Source organism: Staurois parvus, unplaced genomic scaffold, assembly GCF_062004578.1.
Source record: "Staurois parvus isolate SC_StPar_1 unplaced genomic scaffold, SC_StPar_1.0 ptg000192l, whole genome shotgun sequence".
In the NCBI taxonomy this organism is placed as follows: Eukaryota; Metazoa; Chordata; class Amphibia; order Anura; family Ranidae; genus Staurois; species Staurois parvus.
In genome coordinates, this window is record NW_028317988.1 from 280,001 (window position 1) to 303,111 (window position 23,111).

General features: G+C 40.8%; 1 protein-coding gene across 1 annotated transcript in view; it reads right to left on the reverse strand.

Moving 5' to 3' along the window:
• Positions 1–23,111, reverse strand: part of PROX1 (prospero homeobox 1) — a 111,483-nt gene that overhangs the window by 33,047 nt on the left and 55,325 nt on the right. The window contains exon 4 of the mRNA XM_089677775.1: positions 14,216–14,410. Coding sequence (XP_089533901.1) covers positions 14,216–14,410 — 195 coding nt within the window. The remainder of the gene's footprint in view (positions 1–14,215; positions 14,411–23,111) is intronic.

Sequence of the window (23,111 nt, forward strand, 5' to 3'; positions counted from 1 at the left end):
GGATGGACAGTTGTCACGTCTGGTGTTTAGTGGTGGACAAGCTTGTTAGCTCTTGGGACTCTGCTGACAAATCCACCAAGCTTTCTATTAAGGAACCATAGCATCTTCTCCATGCCAATCTCTCTGAGGTTCGGACAGTTTTCCAAAGCCATTTAACACCTTGCAGTCTCTTGCAGGAGAGTGACACCGGCGACCGAGAGGTCAAATTGCTCAAGCACATCAGTCAAGCAGCTGACAGAGATCTCAACGTTACTGGTGTATACACATCGCAATCAACATGCTTAGAGCCTAAAGCTTTCTATACACTAGTTGACTGGTTACTTCCACTAATGTTAACATTTAACTCCAGGCAGTTAGTAAAATACACAGATACATTGATTATTAGGGAGCTGTTTTAACTGCCAAAGGGTTTGTATTTCTGTCCATCAAGTCCTGAGATTTACACAGCTCTGCCACACAGTACAGCCCTCCCTGGCTGGGCAGGAGACCTGATCTTTTTTCTGCCATAGTTCAGTAACACACACAGGTTCAGTCTCTCCCAGCCAATGACTGGAGAGTGAAAGGAGAAGAAGCACACTGATTGGCTCCTTGGCCTGCTTCTCTTTTTCTCCCCGTCTTGAGCTTTGATGTGCAGAGGAAGTTGCTGACACCAGTTCATACATTTAATGACATATTTATGGATCATTGTAACTCTTCTCAGAGTTGGTTTTAAAGCACAACTTCACTCCAAAGGGGAAATTCCACTTGTTTGTATCCTCCCCCCCCCCCCCCACTGCCACATTTGGCATTATTTTGGGGGAAAGGGGTGAGAGGGTACCTGGTTTTGACAGGTACTCACTCCCAACACTGAGTTAGGGTCAGGGCTGGGCACACCTTAGTTCATGGGCCCAAATTGTTTGCCTTTCCTACTACCCATGTTTCTACTCCATGGCATGCTTGAAATTTTCTTGTTACTCAACAATAATTGTTCCCCTTTCCCCTCTAGTTTGGGAAATGTCCCTTTGCTGTTCATACAGCCAGTTAAAAAATCAATTCAGGGAATTGATCCATCTGCACTTGTTGTGTCAGGGAGAATTTTCCCTCCTGCACTGCTCAGAGGAGTTTGTTTCATCTTCCTCTTTAAAACTCCAGGAGTTTATGGGAATTGATTATCATATCTTTATTAACCCAGTTAAAGTGGTATTAAACCCTAAAACAAAAACATACATATTACAGCTTACCAAACACCGTATGTAAGATCAAACCGCGCAGAATCCCTAAACAACTGATGTCACAAAGCTGCAAGTATATAAGAGGATACCGTCTCTTAAAAAGCTACTTCGCTAGGTGAATCCTTATACATGCATGGCCCTAGGAGGGGAGTAGGAGTTTTGTGAGAGACCTGTTGGAGTGCTACATCTGTGTTGGGAGCTACCAAACAGCTAGAGTTGGACTATACTAACCTTGGGGTTTAATGCAGCTTACTCAACTCATTGGTCAGAAGAACACTCGAAAATATCAGTGCAGCTCTCTGCATTTTGTATGGGCCATCAGCAGAGACGATCAGAAGAGGAAGAAGAATCTAAGCATCATTTGACTGGCTTGAAAATCTGAAAATGACCTTGTCTGGCACTACACTTTGAGTTTACATTTGAATTGGAGTCTGGGAAGTTCCATGCTTTGGACTGTGATACGGAAAGTCTGCTAGTGCTCTACACTATAAAGCTGGTTGGGACCCCCTGTAATTAAGGAGTCTCCATTTCTGAGGTGTGAAGGTCTTCATAGTGCCCGTAAAGGTATAAGGATTCACCTAGTGAAGTATCCATTTGAAGTAGCTTACCAAACATGTTAGATGTGGCGGCTGCGTACATTTTCCTTTTTTAGGCTATTTTCCTTTATTGTCAACTGGTGATCCAGCCAATGCCACACTTCCTATCTTAGGTTTTCTCTACTCTGGATGGAGAAGCAACAGAGACACCTTTGGACAGCAGCATTGTCAACCCATAGAGAGGATAGTGTTAGATGCACTAGCAGATTTAGATGGACTTGGTTATCAAATTAGCTAACACTTTTTAAGTAGTTACAGCAACTTTTTTTTTCTTTTGGGATTAAGGTTTTCCACAAATAAATAAAAGCTGACAATTGTAAGCACCCCTGTCCGTGTTAAATGGCTTGTCAAAACCCTCTAACTGTCTTTTTTGCTGGACAGCTTGCTCTGTTAAAAAGCAACAGGTCAACAGGAGAAAATAAAGAATAAAATAGCCCATTAAAATGCAGTTGCAATGCAAACTTTAGGGGCTTTTTTGTTTAATACTGACTTAAAAGTCTTAAAAAAGTTTCAGGCAAAACCTTTTGAGAGAATGTGGATGGGTTAGAACCTCTATAAGATTTTTATTGCTGTGCTCCATTGGGGAGATGTCCTCATATCCAGTCCCACTTTCACTGGAGCAGAAAGTGAATGGAAAACAGAGAATAGAGAAGGGTTAGAGCATGTGTTGTGTATTTCTTACAGTATTTTCCTCACTAAGAATGTTTCTCAATGCCTACTAGTAACACAATGTGTCATTGATACAGGAAGTGTACAGTATAGGTGAACTAACCCTTTAAAGTGTACTTAAACCCTAAAACTCCTTTAAAGAAAGTGTTTTTTTTTTGCTATATCTGTTTCAATAAGTACAGAAATATCTGTTGATCCAGAAGTTACATCAGCTGATAACCTCCTGAGACTGCCTGTGCTGCATTGATATCGGTAACATTGTTCCCAGTCATCTTTAGGGACTACAGAACACTTCCACCTATGTTATGGAGAAAGAAAGAGGTGTTCTGTAGTGCTTTCCTAGTGATTTTCTGTAGATAACAGTACAGTGAGTAAGCATTGTCATTCTAAGACAGAGAATTAGTTATTGGTAAGATCCCCAGGTGAAACTGGACTGGTAAACTTCAATATATTATATTCTTGTTCCTGGGTTTGGATATGCTTAAACCATATATCTCTAACTATAAAACTCTGGAATCCAAATCACTCAAGCTCAGGAAAAAGTTACATCGGACTTAGTGTTGCTGTAAGGCTTATAATATTCATCATCTCTTTTAAAAATGGGTTACACATATGTAAAATATTGGACTACCATCTTAATTAGCAGGCAGAAATTCTGTCACTCTGATAGGAACAATATAACCATATAGCTGCAAAATAATAATATCACATTACACATCTATTCTATCTGGCAGTGATAGGATTTCCTCCAATTAAATAAAATGCCATACAGAATATACCTTCTAATTAGCAAAATAATCTTGTAAGGCAGGAAAGGTAAAAGTCACGTTACTTATCAACTGCCAGGCACTGTATGCATGAGTGCTCACCTCAAACTTGGAGTTTTAGGTAAAGTATATAGGACTAGTATAGCTGAGACTTTACAAGGGTCTACAATCATACACATTTACATTTTCCCTGAAAAAGAATCTCCTTTAATGTTTTCTGGATACACTTTGTTCAGGTTTCCAGAGAGTTGTAGATGCATCGAGAAATTTAACTTCATCATAGTAAGGGTGGCTATACATGGATTGAAATTTAGTTCAGCTGGGACCGAAATTTCAATTCATGTATGTGCAGGTGGTTGTACAGAAGTTGATCTACCGATCAACTTCTGTACAACCAGCCTGTTGGGTTTTTTCCCCAACGATAAGTGCCACCAGCTATAGCCAGCAGCACTGATCAATGTATTTGGGGAAGGCTCCATGCTGTAGTACAATAGCACAGCAGGAGAAATCCCCCCATCCACATCATATGCATGGATGGGGTAATCAAGTTGAACGAAGAAAAAAAAATATGATTAGATTATAAAAATATTAATAGAGCTTAAGCCTTTCTCTATCACTTAACAGACAAACAGTACCATGAATGAATATTGTAACTATTTGCTGACTCTATGTTGACCCCTAGACACAGTGTGGGTACCTGCTTATATGTATATATCTGTTCAGTCATATCTGACTCCTGGTGATTCTATGGGCCAGCTCTCTGGCACCATGATCAAGACAAACTGAAAATCTGCTTGGGCTTGGGGCTGGCATAAAGAATGTGATAACACATATTTATAGCTAATTTACAATCACATACTAGGGCCCAATTTAGACAGAAGCCTACCAGCATGTCTTTAGAGTGAGGGAGAAAACTCACATAAACACAGGGACAACATGTAAACTCCAATGCATGTCCTGGCAAAGATTCCAACCAAGGACCTCGTTGCTGGCAGTGATAACCACTAGCTACTTTGCCACCCTTGAAGTGGCCATTGAAATGTTAGTAACAACTGATATCTGCCTTCAACAATGACAGCCAAGGATGGGCACTTGTGAATTCTGTCTGGCAGCCACATGCACAATTAGGTACATTTAGACATCCGTGTGTCTAAGCCAGCCTTTTTCGATCTTTTTCAACACAAAGGAACCCTTTAAATAACCATCTAGTCTTAGGGAACCTCGGCTAAAAATTACTACACTTACAACTCATGATACATTAGTGTGATAGTCAGTGGGAAAAATGCTCCTTACACTTGTGGTCAGTGAGAAGAATTACCCACTTACACATAGCTAAAAAAAATCATTGTGGTCACTTGGAACTTATCTGAGAGGCAGGGAATGCACATTGCTCAAGATAACCCTTGAAACCTCTGGAGGAACCCTAGGGTTCTATGGAACTATGGTTGAGAAACCTTGGCCTAAGGCATAATAGAGGTTGCCATTGCTACGTCTAAATCTGCAAATCCTAACCTCATGCTTCAAAACTTTGTGCCCTTCACCTGGGACAGGCATTCAAAAAGGCATCTGAGTATACTCTTGAGTTTACAGAAATGCATACTTATTCCATGTTAGTGACTCCAACCTCATTGAACCCAGTTGGGGAGTATATTAACTTAACAGCTAACATCTTCAAAAGGAAACCGGCAATCATAGCCCTCAAGTGTCTCTCAGCATAGACTTACTTAAACTTATGATTAGCAAAAATAATCTCAACGTCCTGCAAAACACAATCATGTTTCATCCAAAACCACCAATCCATTTCCAACTGACATATATTTTCCATTTTTGAAAACAAAAATAAGAATCAGATTAGTTGCTACAAGGTCTGTTACCTTTCCTTTTTAATACACAAGATCTAGATTTTCCACTGCCCCCTTTTTTATGACCCCCTTAAGCATTTAGAAGATGTACTATATATTATACTCTATGCAAACAATAATTTTAAGATCTGAATGTCTAAATTAGAACAATTGTTCTTCATGAGATTTTTGGGAAAAAAATTTACTCCATGGCCTCTATAGTTAAAGAAGTGTGATCACTCAAAACACTCAGCATCAACAATTGTCAGCCGTGTTAAAAGTGACCCCCCCCCCTTTCCTAAACAAAACTGGAGAATAAAATTGATTTCTGCCCTGAAAGCCATATTAATCATTAGCAGCTGTGAGAAATAAGCCCATGCTAGGCCTATTGATAACCTTTATGTGCAATGAAGGGGATGTGAATGTCAGACAATGAGCATCACCCGTGCACACTGCCTTTGAACTTTCCCCATCTCCAAAGGACAATTAATTACCAGGGCCTTAAGGGTAGGTCACAGCAAGGGAAAGCCTACTGCTGCCCAAGCAGGATGGGTTGGCTGTTGTCTGCACAGGAGGGGAAAAGCAATCCCCGAAGCAGCCGAAGTATCAAACAGAGGTGGGAAGACGGGGAAGGAAAAAAATAAGTTTGTTTTGTATGGGGTTCTGTTATTGCATAATTGTATTCTGCCTGTGAAATCATCCGTAGACAAGACACAAGACAGCACTTTTTCTCTGTCCCTCTCTCCAAAAGATCCACAGGGTAGGTTACAGCCAGAAATGGTGTATTAAAAAGGACGCTCCTTTCACCAAATCATTTCACAGATGCAAAACAGAGCGACACAAAGCGCTGGGACTTTTTCTCCTACATTAAATGGAGTAACTGATAAGGTCAGACATATGATACCTAAAGACATGGAATCTGTGAACTCTTGAAGTCAAAGGCCTGCTCTGTGCACAATCTTTCAAAGGAAAGAGATCACAGGACTCCACTGAATCCCCTTTAAACTTTATGAAGCAGGAGGAGAGAAAGCTCTAAGTAGGGAAGCTTGACAGAAGAGCCTTGAACTATTTTCTGAAGGAAAGATGAGACCCTCCCTAGGCTGCCACAAAACATCTTTTTTATTCCAAAGGCTCCTCTGAACTTTGATATGTGCCAAGACACTGCTATTGAAAGCTGTATAATTATGGGCTATAGCCACTGTGGAAAAGGCTTTGTTCGGCTCAACAAAGGACAATAAGGAAAGTAAAGCAATGTTACACTGTATCTTTTTCTTTAAGGATGTTGAAAAAAGGTCACGATATGGTAGAACTAATAGACGTTGAGTAAGGAGGTTTAAAGTGGATCTCACAGGGCTTCAGATGGAGCCAATGATGTGAAATAAAGAAGGATGGCAAGAGGGAGACACAGGCGTAATGAATGACGTTAAAACAAAGAGGACAAACTGACCGCTTGGCCTGTCACTGTAATCAGTGACCATCGAAGAGACAATGAAGAAGTTATAAGAGTGAAATATATTATTGAATAGGAAAGGATACCACAAGCAGGACTGAGATGACTTTGAACTTTCGTAACCTCTACAGGTGGAGTTAATTAAAGATTTCTGTTGATTATTATTTGTAATATTATAGGTGGGTAGAACTGAGAGAGCAAATCCACAAATTAAATCCTAAAAAATATTGTGGCCTGGGGTGGGATCTTCAGAACTTCAGAGGCGTGGCTGTGGCCCAAGCTTTGACCTTTCTTGCTCCTACATTTTTGCTTCTATGGCAATTCTGTAACTTTAAAACAGCAGATTTCCCTAGGAGTGTGTTAAAGTGGTTGAAAACTTTTACATATACCCAGGGAAGTGACTGGAGTGATACATGGAGGTGAAGCAAGTCCTCCTACATAAGCTGTACCTGTTTATCTGCAGCCCTCTCCTCTCTACAGCTATTCAAACTACACAGTTTACACAGCATTTCTGAGCTTCCAGAGGCAGGGGGCGGGGATCTGAGGTCACCTACTGTACAACACAGTGAAAAGAGATGAGGGTAATCTAAGACCTGGAGTGGAGGGAATGGAACCCCTTCTCTGCACAGTCTCATAGGGATACGTGCACAGCTGAAGTTGTCAATCACCTTGTTGTGCTGGCGGGGCCATCTCCTGAGATTCTGTGGTGACCTCATAAGTGACAGAAGTGACTCATACCAAGCAAAGATAGGAGAGAGCAAGCCACACTAGGTGATTTTGGGTGAGACAAGTACACACTATAGATAGATATGCTTTGTTCATTTTTCATTTCAGAGGCTTACAACCACTTTAAAGACAAGCATAGACCCCCAATACATACATACACAAATACGTATTCAGTAAGGTCAGGCAAATAGCTATGAAGCTATTGGTTTCTGTGGATTTCTGTAATTTTCACTACACATTACACTGCCCTGCCCAAATATTTTATCTATGATGAGATGACAAAGTGCTGCAACCACAATAAAAATGTGACTCCATCTTTTAGTGCATCCATCACACTACCACATCTATAGTCCATGTACAGTGAATAAAAATTGCATGGAACCCAAATATATGGATTGGTACTCCTTATGGTTGAATCAAAATTTTTATGCAGGTGTGTAATGTGGTATATTTACATCGTTATCATAGACCAACTTTTTAGCAAGTTGTGAAAAGTAATTTTAGGACCTTCAGAATCACTGTTCGTCTCCTATACTAATGTATTGCATATTATCAGGTAATTCTTATATTATGTGTATATATAGTGTACTGTGTGTGTGTATGTATTATATATATATATATATATATATATATATACACACACACACATACTGTACAGTGAGTCCCTACATACAAACAATTCTGAGAGCAGGTACATAAGTCCAACAAAGTCAGCATTTGCAGCCAATGGCTGTGAGCACTGATCAGTGTGTTTTGGAGGGGGGAGCCCCCCTGTGAGGACGCAAAGGCCCAGCAGGAAAGATCGCTGCATTAACATTGCCTGTGTTAGTACTGCAATCTCTCAGGATTTTTTTTGTTGTTTTTGAGTTTGTGCATACAGCTTTACTTGATTGGATATGCACATGTTTGCATCTTTGAAAGTTTGTAACTTGAACATTCTTATGTAGGAGACCTACTGTATATATGTATGCGACTGATACAGATAACCTCTAGAGCAGGGGTCTCCAAACATTCCAAGCAAAGGGCCAGTTTACTGTCCTTCAGTCTTTAGACAGGCTGGACTGTGGCCAGTGGGAGTAAAAAATGTCCAGGCATAAGTGCCCCATCATTAGTTTTAATGAGAGGAATAGTGCCCCATTGCTAACATAACAATAAGATGAATGGTGGCCCATCATTGGTGTCAGTTGGTGGAATATTGCCCCAAGTGCCAGATATGGGCAAACAAAGGTCCCTATCAGGCCCCCAGGCCTCAGTTTGGAGACCACTGCTCTAAAGGAAGAACCTATAAACATATGTGAAAAAGCATGTAAAGATGTGATTGCAAAAAATAATGTAAAGGGAAACGTCACACTGCTTCTTGGTAATGTGCACTAGCTTCCTATTCCCTAAACTTATCTTTAAAGCTCAGCTGCAGCCTTTGCCATTCCCTACCCTCTGTTCTCTCTCAAATCTTTCCCTGAAGACCCCTGCCTCATACATAATACAGGATACATACGATACATACCTTAAATCCAGGTGTCTTCCAGCCAGTCACATGACAAGCAGAGTCCTTCCTCTTGTGGTCCATTGATGGTGGTGGGTCGTCCTTACTACTGTGCAGAGTGATGCTCACATAGCAACATATAAGCTCAGCTCTGTGCAGTGGTTCTGCCTAGGCCCTCCAGGGAGTGGGTTCATGAAAGCATGGGCTCATGGGAAGTGGGTTATTGAAATGGGTGCCATTTAATCCAGGAGGAGTCCAGTGCTGGATGACAGAACATAGGGCCTGCCTGGGTGTATGCACCCATGTATGTATAAAAATAGGCTCAAAATGCTACCCCTCCCTCTTCTAATCTGAATCTTGCTGTGCAGAAATGTTCCTTCGAATCTTCCCATCACTATGGTTGAAATTGATCATCAATGTGACCTCACCAACCATTAAAAAACTATAAAAAAATTTGTACCATACTCTGAAATTAACATTTTTTTTAACTAAATTCTGCTGGTGTATTACTTCTTAAAGGCGAATTTAAAGTAAAAAAAAAAGGTTTAAAAAAAAATCAGCACACAGGATTTAATGGGAAGTGTCCTTGGTGCTTACACCATCTCTGCTTCTCCCTCCATACCCATGCAGCTGTAATGATCCAGTGCTGCATGGGTTAATATGTGTGGTGGAACTCTCACAGGCCCTTGTCAAGAGTACTGACTATACCCACCCTTTCTAGCCCTTTCGGTCCCCCTCCTCCATTCTTAGAAGCTGTACTATAGCTACGATGAATGAAAAGCACTCTATGAATGGAGGACAGGATGAATGAAAAAATCTGTCTCCTCCATTCATAGAGTGCTTTTTATTGTAATGGTACTTCGTTTATGTTGATTAAAGAAAAAAAGAATGACTTAAACTTGAACTTTAATCCCACTGGTGTGCAGTAACTTATAGCAAGCAGACATATATCAGCTTTATTAAGTCCCTTCCCAAAAGCTACATTTTCATTGGTTGTCCAGAGCATACTGCTGCCATTTGCACACTGTTTAAATAAATTCCTATTTTTTTTTTAAATATCTAAAATCTCCAAAACAAACAAGGTCCTTATGTACTTGCTGTAAAACAGAATTCCGCATTGAATTACTTTGCATTTCTTATCCCACCTCCCCCCATGTCAAAATGTAAATGTATAAAATTTTGGTCATCAGCAGAGAATAATGGGAGCCATTGTATTCTAGCACAGTAAGCACCGCTGGGTATTGGCCATAAGGCTACCGCTTAAATGACAAGGCCAAAATCTTCCCCTACATCTAATGTGACTTTGCTTTTAACTGCCTGACGCAGGGCACACTACAGGGAATGGCAAGTCACTGACACGGTTTATGACGGGACAAGTTCACTGCTTAATCATCTCTGGTCCTTAACCTATATCGTCAGTGGAAGTGAAAGTCAAGTGCGTTTGAAAAGCACGCTGGGGTAAAAGAAGCATCTGAAGAGCATGCCGGTGATTTTACAGAAACAGTCTCCTCTCCAGCTTTAATCACGTTGAAAGATCAGCAAATTGTGTCTGCAAGGAAAGGGACGAGGCTAAATATGGCAAATGCTCGGTTTGCTAAAAAACCCTCCGTCTCCAATTTCATCATTAGCTGCCGATTTTTATTCCTTGCACTAGGAATAAGGAGGAAGGTTAATGCCGTAATCAGCAGGCACAGATCAGTCGCCCTCAGCTGAACAAGAGCATGAACCCAATGTGACGTGCCGCCACATATGTAATATAAGAGACGGGTTGTTCAGGTCCACTAAGAGGATATTAAAGTCAGATATTTATATCTACTATTGTGGTGATCTCTGGAAAATGATTTTTTACCATCTGTTGGAATAGTGCATACAGTATCTTAAAATGATTAAGTGGCTAAGTGGTTAGCACTTCCGCCTAGCAGCACTAGGGTTGTTGGTTCCAATCTCAACCACAGCACTAGCTTCCTGCAGTTTGCCTGTTCTCCCTGTGCCTGCGTGGGTTCCCTCTGAGTACTCTGGGTTTCTCCTACACTCCAAAGACATGCTGGTAGGTTTATTGTCTCTGGTTTATTCCAGTGCGCTCCTGTACCTTTAAGGAGGGGTGGGCTCCCTCAGGTTCACCTGGCCTTGGTCTATCCATTAAATGCATGTGCCTCTACTATGGGGGCTCTCAAAATTTGTAGAGTTAGGACCACAGATTATCAGGATGCTGTGATGTGGCTCTGTGGCTTACGTATGTATTTGCAAATGTGTGCTAACTAAACCCGTTTTTAACGTATACTGTTAGACAGATTAATTCGGTTGTAAGTAAGCTGGCTGGCAAGTTGAGCTGGGAACTTTCTTTTCTTTTTGACATGTGTGCCCATCCATGTGTTCCTTGCTGTAAAAGCCAGTTATAGACCGGGGCAGTGATCATTTTTTGTATTATAGGTTTATTGTCTCCTGTCTAAATTGGCTCTAGTATGTGTATGTATGAAGATTGTAAGCTCCTTGAGGGTTAGAGATTGATGTGAATGTACAATATATATGTAAAGCGCTGCGTAAATTGATGGCGCTCTATAAGCACCTGTATTAAATAAAATTATGTATACCTTAAAATGATTAAAGTTTTCTAATTGATAATCTGTTCCCAAGAACATACTGTCAGCTTTTCAGAGGTAGTTGCATCATTTAGGTGGAGGAGCTTTTCTGACGCTTGCCTGTCCTTTCTTGGTCCAAGTTCCTTTGCTGGTGCTGGCATCTTTTTCCTGGCTTCTACTAGGTGCCAGGCTGTGGTATTCTTCCTTGGCTGCACAAGCGCAGGGGTTCAGTCATCCCAGGACACACAGGTGCAGTGCCAGAATGTAAACTGAGCATTTGAAATGTACATTTAAAAGAAGACTGCAAGCAGGCACGTAGGCTTATTTTATTGCAGAAGAGACACTGGGTGTCCCTTCTGCAACAAACTGCGAGCCTGCCCAGTCTGGGACTTTAGTTCCTGCTCTAAAGCACCTTAACTCTTGGAGTATTGATGACATTCGAAAAAGTTAGCCAAGGCAAAGCCAGCACAAAGGTAATATTGAGGTTGTGGTCCCCCAGAAAATGCTAGTTGCCTGGCTGGCATGCTAATTCAATGACTTTATTACTTTCTGAAGGATGCAAATCAGTAATTTTACTTTTCAATCTTAAGCTGGCCATAGATGGATCGAACCTCGACTGGTTCACCAGGGATCAGCTGAGATTCGGTCCATCTATGGGTAGGTTGGTTGTACTGAAGTCGATCCATCGATCAACTTCAGTACAACCAGTCTGTCGGACTTTTTACATGCGATCACTTGCACTAGTTATAGCCACCCACAGAGCTATTGTGTGCTGCCGGCACAGGAGGGCTCCCTGCCGGCAGAACACAATAGTGCTGCGGGAGTGATTTCCCCATTAACACTGACTTTGTTGATGTGGGAATTGAGCTATTTTCATTCTTTCCACCCGAGGGGGAAGGAAAGAAAATCGTATAATCTATGGCTTGCTTAACTTTCATTCTAACTTTCAGGCTTGTTCCAGAGCTGTGATTCAGAAACCAGCAATGGCTGCTGTTACTCATGCGTTAATTTTTAAGTACAGCCCTGACAAGGCTTGGTAAGGGCAAGAAAAAACACTGGAAACTAATGCAGGGGGTAACTTGCATTTTTCAGTATACTGGTCATTGTGTGATGGCTCCTATTTTCCTTGGTACTGTTTGAAACATTTGGCCTAGCATAAAGTTCCTTACTGGTTGGGGTTCCTGGCCAGATACAGAAGTGCAGCTACACTGTCTATGACAGACGTAGCTTCTGGCTATTTAAGTAGCTACAAATTGATCGGTGGTTATTGCTAGCCCCTATACACAGGAAAATTATGTGACCTCATTCCCATAGCAAATAGCTGTTCCTCTTTATCGGAAATCCATATATTGCCATAGAAGCTTTTAACAGACCTAGAATGAACAGTACAAACTGACCCCTGTGAGTAGCTGAGGGCTGTACACTAAAACATCTCAACTCAAGGACCATTTTTAGTTTAAGCCCCAATTAGCCCATAATTGGCTGAGTGTATGACACCGTCACCTCTCAGAGTTGACACTTAATAAATAATCAGGATATTAGACCATATGATTCCTAAATTTGATAATTGTAAGAAATGTATTGATCCAATGTTACCCATGCATAAGTCTAGTTGTCCCACAGCACCAATGATTCTGGTGCAAGCTTGTGATAATTTAAATATGTAGAGTGACATCAATCTTAGCACATCATTTCTGCGGGTAAGTTTTAAAGGGGTCTAAAGCCAAAAACCTTTTTTTCCTGGAAAGACTGATTAGGGGTTAGAACTTGTGTCTGTTTTTAATAGCCATTAGTGTCTTCTGGCAACCATGGTCACTGAGACAGAGAGTGAGGGTAAATCCAAAGTTTTCAGTTGTCACCAGAACAGGAATAGAGTGGAAATCTTCTAATGGGGACAACTGATTAAGGGGGTATTTCCTTCACTTTGGAAAGATTTTCGCTCACTTCCTGTGATGTCTATAGGACTGAAAGTGAGATCTCTTCAATGGAATGCAGGTAGCCGAAAACAAGAAAAAACACCTGTTCAGGTGGAAATTTCTTCATACTTTGAAAGGATTTCCTCTCAGTTCTGCCTATGTCTTCAGAACAGGAAGTGAGCTGAAATATCATCGGTGGGACATAAACAAAACAAAACACCTGACCTATTCTACCCAAAATGAAAAGAAAGTTTTGGCTATATACATACTTTAATGATCACAAAACTAACATACAAGGGAAATTGGACAGTTGACATATTGGTATTGACTTACTAAAGGCAAATAGACTGCAAGCGAATTTCCCTCAGAGCTTAGTGAATGAGTTGAAGCTCTAGTGACTTCCATCATCCAATCATGTGCAAGCAATAATATTGCTTTTTTATTTTCCTTGCACATGATTGAGTATTCTCTGCAAAGTCAAATCTCACAACATTCACTAAGCTCTGGGGTAAATTCCCTTGCAATGTGAAACTTCCCTTGCAAAATTAACTTTCTGCTTGTCTTTAGTAAATCAACTCCATTGAAAGCCTTTAAATAGCATAACACAGGGAGACTTCTACCTTTCTGCTGTGGTCAGCTCTACAGTTGTCCAACCAAAGTGATAGTTTTGAGCTATCCAGGTAGGTTCTGATACCCATATCAAGCTGGATGTCAATAATAATGACCATTATTGAGCCAATTACACTCTCTGGTAGTCTTTTCATGACAGAATCTTCCATCGTGTTCTATATATCAGTTTGCGCGAGAAGCTAGAAGCGGCTTATACATGGATAGATCATCACTAGGATTAATGTGGCCATTTCATAGTCTGCACATACAGTGTATAGGGCCTGACCAATTCTAATTAGAAACCATAAAGAATTTGTTGTATAGCATGAGATGTGGTAATGTAGGTGGTGTACAAGAATGACACGTACCTCAAAGTCATTGGCTTTGTTGTAGTGCATGTTGAGGGCTCGGTAGAGCTCACAGTCCCGAGTGATGGACAGTTCATCAGTGCTGGTCACCCCATCATTGATGGCTTGTCTGGCATACTTCTCCATCTGGATGTAGTAGAACTCTCGGAAGTTGCTGAACCACTTGATGAGCTGGGAGGTAATGCACCTGTTGAACTGGAACACAAGAAAAGGAATCAAGTCATGTACAATAGATATTAACAAATAAGTTCACTTTTGACATCTCAGTGCCCCCGATACATCTGGGAAAATCACTAGGTTTGAAAATATGAACCATCTCCCTTTAATTTCCTGTCCTTTTAGAGCTATACTGAAATCATCCAAAGTCCTGCTGTTTCAGATTTTCTCCTGTTTACTTGGTGAACACAAGCAAAGGTCACTGTGCTAGGTGTATGGTTTTGTCCCAAAGAGAAGACAACCCTAGAAATCTTGCCTGTGAGACTGGCTTATGACTGCCTAACTGAGGAATACACGGATAAAGTCATAATTGCAATGCATTCTTTCTGTGAGTTCCTTAAAACTACGTCCTTTGCAATTTCCTTTATTTGTACACATACTTTCTGGTATTGAGCTCAAAGCAGGTCCTTTCTTGAAACCTTCATTAATCATCTAATGGTCTTCATTGATGGTCTAATATTTGATTTTTCTATCTTAAATTTCAAAGGCACTCTAATCATTTAAGGTAGAAATTGACCCAACTTTGTTTCATAGTTTTGGATGGAGTGGGAAAGGTTTAAAACTTCTGTCAAGTTTTTATAGCTCTTGGTGTTTCCATTGAAACGATTTTAACTTGCTTCCAGTAATGACAAAAAGTGAAGAGAAATCCCCAAAAAGGAAGACAGGTTACATAAAAAGTTTAAAAATGTTTTTCCAGACCCAGCAAGGCAGGATACTACCACGTGTATGCTGCCATGGATTATCGCCAGGAAAGGAAAAAAGTGTTTGATACAATTTTCCATTTTCCTGGCGCTAACATGGCAGTATATGTGTGGTAATATGCTGCCGCAAATTGTTGCCAGGAAAAAATTATGGTAAGTATTTGACACAATTATTTTGTTTTCGTATTGTGTTCATTTCCCTTCCAGTCTAGGCACCAGTCACCAGAACAGGAATTGAGGGGAAATCTCCTTGTTGAGTTTTACCTTTTCGTACTCCAAAAATAACGTAATACATATTGGGTTGACTTCTACTTTAATAGACAGCTAAAATCATAACTAAAACTCTTAAGTGCATCCTTCCTTTTACTACCAATAAAATAAATATATCTAAAATCAAAACATTTTCTTGTATTTCGGATAGAGTAGGAGTGGCTTAAAACCAATGTCAGTTTCTCATCAGAGAGATTTCCCATCACTTTCTGTCCTGTAGATGCAACAGTGAGATATTTTTCCAATGTAAGAGACATTATCTCTTAAACAGTTGTCATGGGAAACTTGTCCCCATTGGAATATTTCTCCTCTTCTGTTTTGGTGGCAATTCAAAATTTGAATTTACCCTACCGTTCATTTTCCTTGACATTCGTGATTTGACAGAGAGAATGACTCTCCCTATCAGGGACACAGACAACAACAAAAAAATGACTGTAGTTCTAACCAATCACCATTCTATTCAAATGTAAAAGAAAGTTTTGCCTTTAGGTATACTTTATTGAAATACTTGATCTTAGATAGATTACATGTATGTTTTAACTACCTGGCCTACCTATTCGTCTTGTGGCACGTGCCCTGTTCATCTTCAGACTGTAACTAGCTTCCCACATGCACCTGAGACGCTCACTATTCTCTGAAGGTCTGAACTATCACTTGATTGGCCCCAAAGTCCTTCTCCTCCCAATCCCAGTCTTAGGGATTGATTTACTAAAACTGGAGAGTGCAAAATCTGGTGCAGCTGTGCATAGTAGCCAATCAGCTTCTAACTTCAGCTTGTTCAATGAATCTTTGGCAATAAAACCAGGAAGCTGATTGGTTTCTATGTAGAGCTTCACCAGATTTTGCACTCTCCAGTTTTAGTAAATCAACCCCTTAGTGTTGCTGTACAGTGGATTGTAAAAGGGTAAAATGTAGTCAAATTCAGTTATATACATTAGCTGCATTTTAAATACATCTCATGATTTTTTTCTCAAATACATCACATAATCATCTATGTTTTTTTAATGTCTGCCTGGAGTTCAGCTTTAAGTCAAGCGGAGTCAGGCAACTTAGGTCGTCCGTCAGCTTGAGCTTAAACTAATATAAGGACGATGGAAAACAATGCTCAGCCATAATATTTATATGTGAATCTCCATGACAAAGACAAGCACATGTGGCATTGTCCAAGCTATTAATAAAGCCTAGATCCCTGTGAAGTCAAGTAAACTATAATAAGAGTGACATGCAGACGTGCTCTGTTACTGGAGATAATACAAAGGTACAGCTGCGGCTTAGGACAGCTTCGAAGGAGAGGCAAGGTTGGCCGCGCAGTCTTGTGCTCTAAAAAGGCAGTCATGTTTATCCTCCTCGGGTCTCCCGAGATACACTTTATATAGAAGGTAATCTCTAATGCACAATGAAAACATTTGGTAACGCGAGCCTCTGTTACATCTGTGTGCTGGGATGGCACTGCTGGCACAGATAATAATCTCAATTGAACTTTAGTGGAAGCTGTGCTAAGATGTCATTTGTTGCCATGCTTTCTCATTAGGCTGTTCCCATAAACTTCGCTCAGTTATTCAGTTTCATTACATCAAGAACGGCAAGGCCATTTTCTGGGAGTCGTTACAGGGGTCATTTACTGCACTCTGATACACATGGTTAAAAATGATTATAAAGATAAGAATTTAGTACACAAAGTCCTTTATTTAAAATGGCTTAAATGAATTTACTCATAGATCTGCAATCCCTCCTTAAACTGTATACAAACCCTAACAATGAATTTCTTTTCCATAAAAACCTCCACACATACAGAAATGCTTCAGACCTGCGCCTCATGCAATCGCTGTGGGCATCTATGTTGCTGGAACATAAAAGCCTGTCTCCACTTTCTGTTGTAATATATTGATGAATAGGAGCCACACACCAAAGATCTCTTCCTTCTAAATATTCTTTACTGAATCTTCCATAATATAGTTGCTTCGATTATGTCACTGCCCAAAGATCACTGTCCCTTAATGCGTTTCACTGAAATGGCTTGATCCAAGGATACTTGTGATCAGGTTGTTTTGGTAAAACACGTTAGGGCATGGTGATCCTTGGGGAGGGACATCATGAAAGCAGCTATTATGGAAGGGTCAATTAAGAACATTTAGAAGGAAGAGATCCCTGGTGTGTGGCTCCTATTCATCTATATCAATGTTTCTTATTTGCTTCCTTTTGGCCTGGTAAAATATACCAATGAAAGCATTTTGCTATATTAGTTAAACAAGTGCAAAAAATACCTATGGATCCTGCATAAATCTAGAGCTGTCCTGGAGTGTTTTATCTCAAGCTGTATTACCAAACCAGCACAGGTTACCTCTGTGAACTACCATGGCAGAGGGAGGAGAATTCTGTATTCCTAGCATACTTTCTTTGCTAAAATGGCAACACTGCTCCTCTGCAGATGCAGTACAATGAGTGTCAACCCTGGCAGGATTACAAGGTAAAAATAAAGGAAAAAAGTCTGAAAAAGAAAACAAATGTAACCACCACATCCAAGGACTTGTAGGCTGTACTATATTACCTTTTTTTGCTATTGGGTTTAGAAACACTCCTCAAGAGCCAAAAGATAAGGTTGTATGCTTGTGTTGAGGAAGGCTAATGTGTTTTTCATTTTTTTATGCTAGTTACAGGTCTGTGACCTTTCATAAATGATAAGGAAACTGACTTTTATGGCTGCCATAAACTTTGTGTTCCCCTGAAGTTCTTTCTCTTTCTGGAGAAGGTCATTTGCATACAATTACCAGGGAACATGACTTCATAATTTCCCTATTTATACTTTCTAATCCAGGGAGGGCTTTAAAACCTTTAAATCTACCTTGAGGCAAAAGCTCAAGTGAGGCAACACAGGTCAGCATCCATGGCAATAACAAGTGGGAACTAGCTAGTTTTTAAAGAGCCTCGGAATAAAAAGCATGGTATTGTGAGAAGCTGTTGACAGCACCTTAAGGATAGGTGTTATTTTGCACCTACTTTATTGCTTCCACTTACCCATCTTTGCACTTACTATCCCATAACTCTACAAATCTACTTTGCTCAGCTGAGCTGGTAACCTCCTCCAATGGCCACAGCCAACTCCTACTAAGGAGACTCTAGTCCTTTTCAGTAAACTTGTATGCTTAAGTACTTTGTAGTACCTGATGAAAAAGCTGTCTCTTCGCAAGATCACACGGCTGTTGCCCTATGATCACTGTGGGCTTGTGGGATTTGCAGGTGTCTTGGCGGGCCACTGTACACTTTGGGAAAGGATGAGATGAAGAAGATTGGTGGGGGGATTGTGATGATAAATATAAACATACACGAATACTTAACTTTTTATTTCTTAAATTTACCACAGTACCTGACACACTTTTATTCTAGCATTCAAAATATTTCTGGAATTATTCCATTTACTAGGGATATCCTTACTGTAGCACACATAACCATCTGCCCCCCCAAAAAAATGCAGCTGTTCAGCTGAGCAGTCAATGGTGGCATTTTTTGAAGAGACTCAGTCATTTTGCCAGTTTTCAACAATCTCCTCCACTGCTCCATTGGAGCCAGGAATGCCATCCCTGGGTAAGTTCTGTGCTGGATATTGTTAGAGGTTACACAGGGTTGATGATGTCATCCTTCTTCCCAGGTGACAGTGTTCAGGCATGGTGATTGGCCACTCAGGCTTCAGCACTGAGTCCTGGGAGGAGGTCACATGCTAACTCATACCCAGAAGCACCAGGTATTTTTACAGGACTCCAAGAGAGCAATATAACACTGGGTGGCCAATACAAAGATGAGTATAATGGGTCAAGGGGTCTTTTAAGAGTCTTTTTAACAAACAATATGGCTGCCACCAATGACATCAACAGGTGCCTCACCAGTGATACCTTTTTGTTCTGCAGATTAAAGCTTTAGGTATACATCTGCGGTCAAAATCACCCTTTAAAGCACATTGCCAAGTATTAGCAGAAGCTTCAAAATATTCTTTTGCACAGGAGTAGCATGTATTTATCTAGAATTTCCCTTGAAAGAACAGATGAGACTCTAGCTTGCCAAGCCAAAGCCAATAAAGCTGAGGCTTTAAATCAAGCAAGCTGATATGTAAGGCCCCCCCTCCTGCCTTTTGTCATCACAAGCATTCACTTTTCCTAAGCTCCAGGAAGACATGTACATTAATCAAAAATCAACAAAGACCACTTATCCGAGGCTGCAGTGAGGACATCCAGGCCTCCATCAAGATGACAGCTAAAGTGTGCACTGGGGCTGTAATTACTGCACAGAAAGTTCGTCCTATGTTAACAGAGATAATGAAGTGAATGAGGATTCGTGGCAGGGAATCTGAGGAAACAGAGGCAGAGAGACTGGTGTTTGTCCCAAAAGGCCATCTTGCATCATAATTGCCATGCAGTTGCAAGGGTCCTTGCAGATAATTGACCGAAAAATGATTAAGTCATCATCAAATCTCTTCTGCTTGCAAGAGTTCAAACATGTACTTAACCTATCCAAGAATTATATTTTCTCTCTGCGTGTCTGTTCTGTCTCTTTTCAGCCTTGCGGGGATCCTGATTAAAAAGACAACTAAAGGACCCCGCTTATCTGATCTTCTGGTTTTTGCCGATCTCAATAGAACTTAAAGCCATTACGATTTGCTGAACTTGGACTTCTTTTTTTTTTCCATTTTATCTGAGCAGTAGAATACACTGTCCAAAATTTCCAGACACTGAGATAAGGACGACAGGGCCCCGTGACGGCTTACTGTTCCTTTTTTTAATTCTTTCAAGAGAAGAAACAAAACATTACAAAATGATAGCAGCCTGTGCACTGGGGAATGAAAATTGCTTTGACATGGAGATTAGGCTCCTGTATTGTTACAAGACATTGTCTCACATGGACTGGAGTACTGTAGAGAATGAAAAAAAATAGAAAGCGTATTTTTTTTTTTCTTTTCTAGAATGGTCATGAATGACCTAATGAGGGCGAGAAAAAGTGATTGCACATGCCATCGTTTAGCAACAGGGTGTGAAAAGAGATTTTAAGCTTTTTTTACTTTAAATCTTTGTTGAAGCGGGAGATACTAGTGTACAGGAACAACAAAAGCAAGCAACCCGGAGTCAGAAGCATCAGCAGAAAGGCAAGCACACACTTCCTGATGGAAAACGTTATGAGGCTTAAAGCTGAACTCCAGGCAGAGATAAAAGACAGAAATGAATGCATCTCTGTAATCATTAGTATACCATTACATTTATTTTTTTAAATACAAACCTACATGGGACATGGCATCAGCTTCTTTTAGTCCTTATACAGCAGGGATGGAGAGTGAGAGAAAGAAGCAGCACAAGGGTCCAATCTGTTCATATGCTGACAAAAAGCATGCTGATAAGAGGAAAAAGCAGAGTGACAGAGAGATGAGCTAATCATTGTGCTACTTCTCTTTTCACTGTCCAGTCACAAGCTGGAAGTGGGTCCAGGACCACCTTGCTTAGAGGAAGTGGTTTGAAAGATGCTGGCCTTCAGACTAAGTACATCCAATGACATAAAAAGGTACCACAAAGGAAATCTTTGAATTGAAGGTGGTTATTGCAGCAAAATCTGCGTTTTGTTATTTTATCTTTTAATGGGCTATTGACTTTTTTTGCCACTTTTGGCTGGAATTGTGTTTAGAACAGCTTAAAGAAAATGTAAACCCAACATTTCATATTCCAGATATGTACCTGCTGTACCATATACTTATATGAAAAAGTATTCTGTTATCTTTGTATTGCTTCCTGTGAAATCCATGGTGATCCTGACAGTTCTTCTGCTTTCCTATTAAAAACTGACCACACTAGGCACAGCATGGTCATTTATCTAGCTGTGTTCGGGACTCAGCCTGCTCTCCTGCAATGATCAGATGTGTCCAGACACAGCCCCCCTGCACTGCCATTCACTGGGAAGACCAGTGTGCTGCTATTTCTCCTCCCCCAGCTCTTACACAGCTGAGAACAGAGGGAATGTGATGGCTTGTAAAGAGAGGGAAAAAAGTATTGCTAATGTCTCAAACTCAAAAAAGCCTATGAAAAAGGTACCAGGGGCATCTCATGGGGCCCCCTACTGACCCCGGGCCCACGGGCAGTGCCCGAGTTTCCAAATGGTCAGTCCGCCCCTGATCCATACACAATTTTTTTGCCTTTAATTTCTATTTTATTTCTATAAGATGAGGGTTTACAATCACTTTAAATTAGGCACTGGGCAAAGAGCCAAATACACAGTTGAAACACATCTGTGGGAGCTGCCAAAGCACCCCTAGCAGGTAATTGGTGACCACAATTCTTTTCTACTGCAGTTAAGCAATACAGCTGAGTCATTTATTTGCCCCCTTGTTACCTAATGGTGCATCCAAAGACAGCAAAGCCTATCTGAATTCCAATACTGTACAAGGGATTACTGGAGCCTGATATTTATACAGACTATACCTTGTAACTGTCGGAAGCCTAGATATCATTTAGAGATTGCTAGGGGTTCCTTGAGCTGTGGCTGACTTCCAAAACAATGGTGCCTTCATAAATCCAGGGGCCAGCATCACTTGGCAGAGCCTGCAGCATAACATTGATGATCTTTTTAGATGTCTGAAAGGGTGAAATTCTGACCTCTACTGTAAGGAGGCATTCTTCCCAGAGCCACCAATGTAAAGGGAATTTATTTCCACTTATTCTAGAAATATCAGTTTTAGCAAGGGTTCCCCAAGATTTAAACATTATTTTATGGGTTCCTCTGGGGTGAAAAGTTTGAAAAGAGCTGCATTGGTTAGCACTGTGTATTTCCAGTTATCTCTACCTAACTCTTCTTTATTAGCAGAGATGAACAGAACTCTAGATAAAACCTTTGAACATGTTTCCTGATTGGTTGCTGTTCATAACGCATACAAGGATAGAAGGATAGCTAGCAGTAAATGTAAGCTAACTTTAAAGTCAAACTGTAACTTTGGCTCAAGTACATCTATGTATATTGTAGTTTTCCCTGGCCCTCCTGCCAATTATCCTCGCCTGTCCCTGATTCAATGATATTTTGCCAGCAAGACCCCTTGATAAAATCTGGACCACGCATGTACTGTGTACTCTCTCTTCAGTCCTATGAAGAGTTCATGCTCCCCCAAGACAGAATTCCAGCACTTCCTTAGATTTTTGCCCTTTTCACCTCCAGCACATTCCTATTGGCCAGTGAGGCAGTCCATAATAGTGATGGCCCAATAGGACTGAGGAGGGGGTGGGAGGAAATGAGTAAGCTCTGACACTACCTAGAAGTGTCAGAGCTTTGCATACCAAAAATGGTCTGCCATGTGGGTTTGCAGGGAGCAACTAAAGCTGAGTTAAGGATGCACTTTACACCTGCTAGCCTCTTTTTTTTGTAATATAAAGCAGAGTTCCACCCAAAAGGATAAGTTCCACTTGTTTGCATCCTCCCCCTCTCCACTGACACATTTGGCACTTTTTGGGGGTGGAGTGGGTACCTGGTTTTGTAAGGTACCAGCTCCCAAATCTGGCTCAGTTCGCTGTGGCGAACTGAGCTGGAAGTTTGGCCCCACCATCCTTCCATTGCAGTCTGCTGGGACACTTAACAGGTCCCAGAAGACTATGGGACCAATCACAAGGCACAGCATGTATCACACATGCGCAGTAGGTAACTGGCTGTGAAGCCACAATGCTTCACTACTGGCTTCTCTTACTTACATT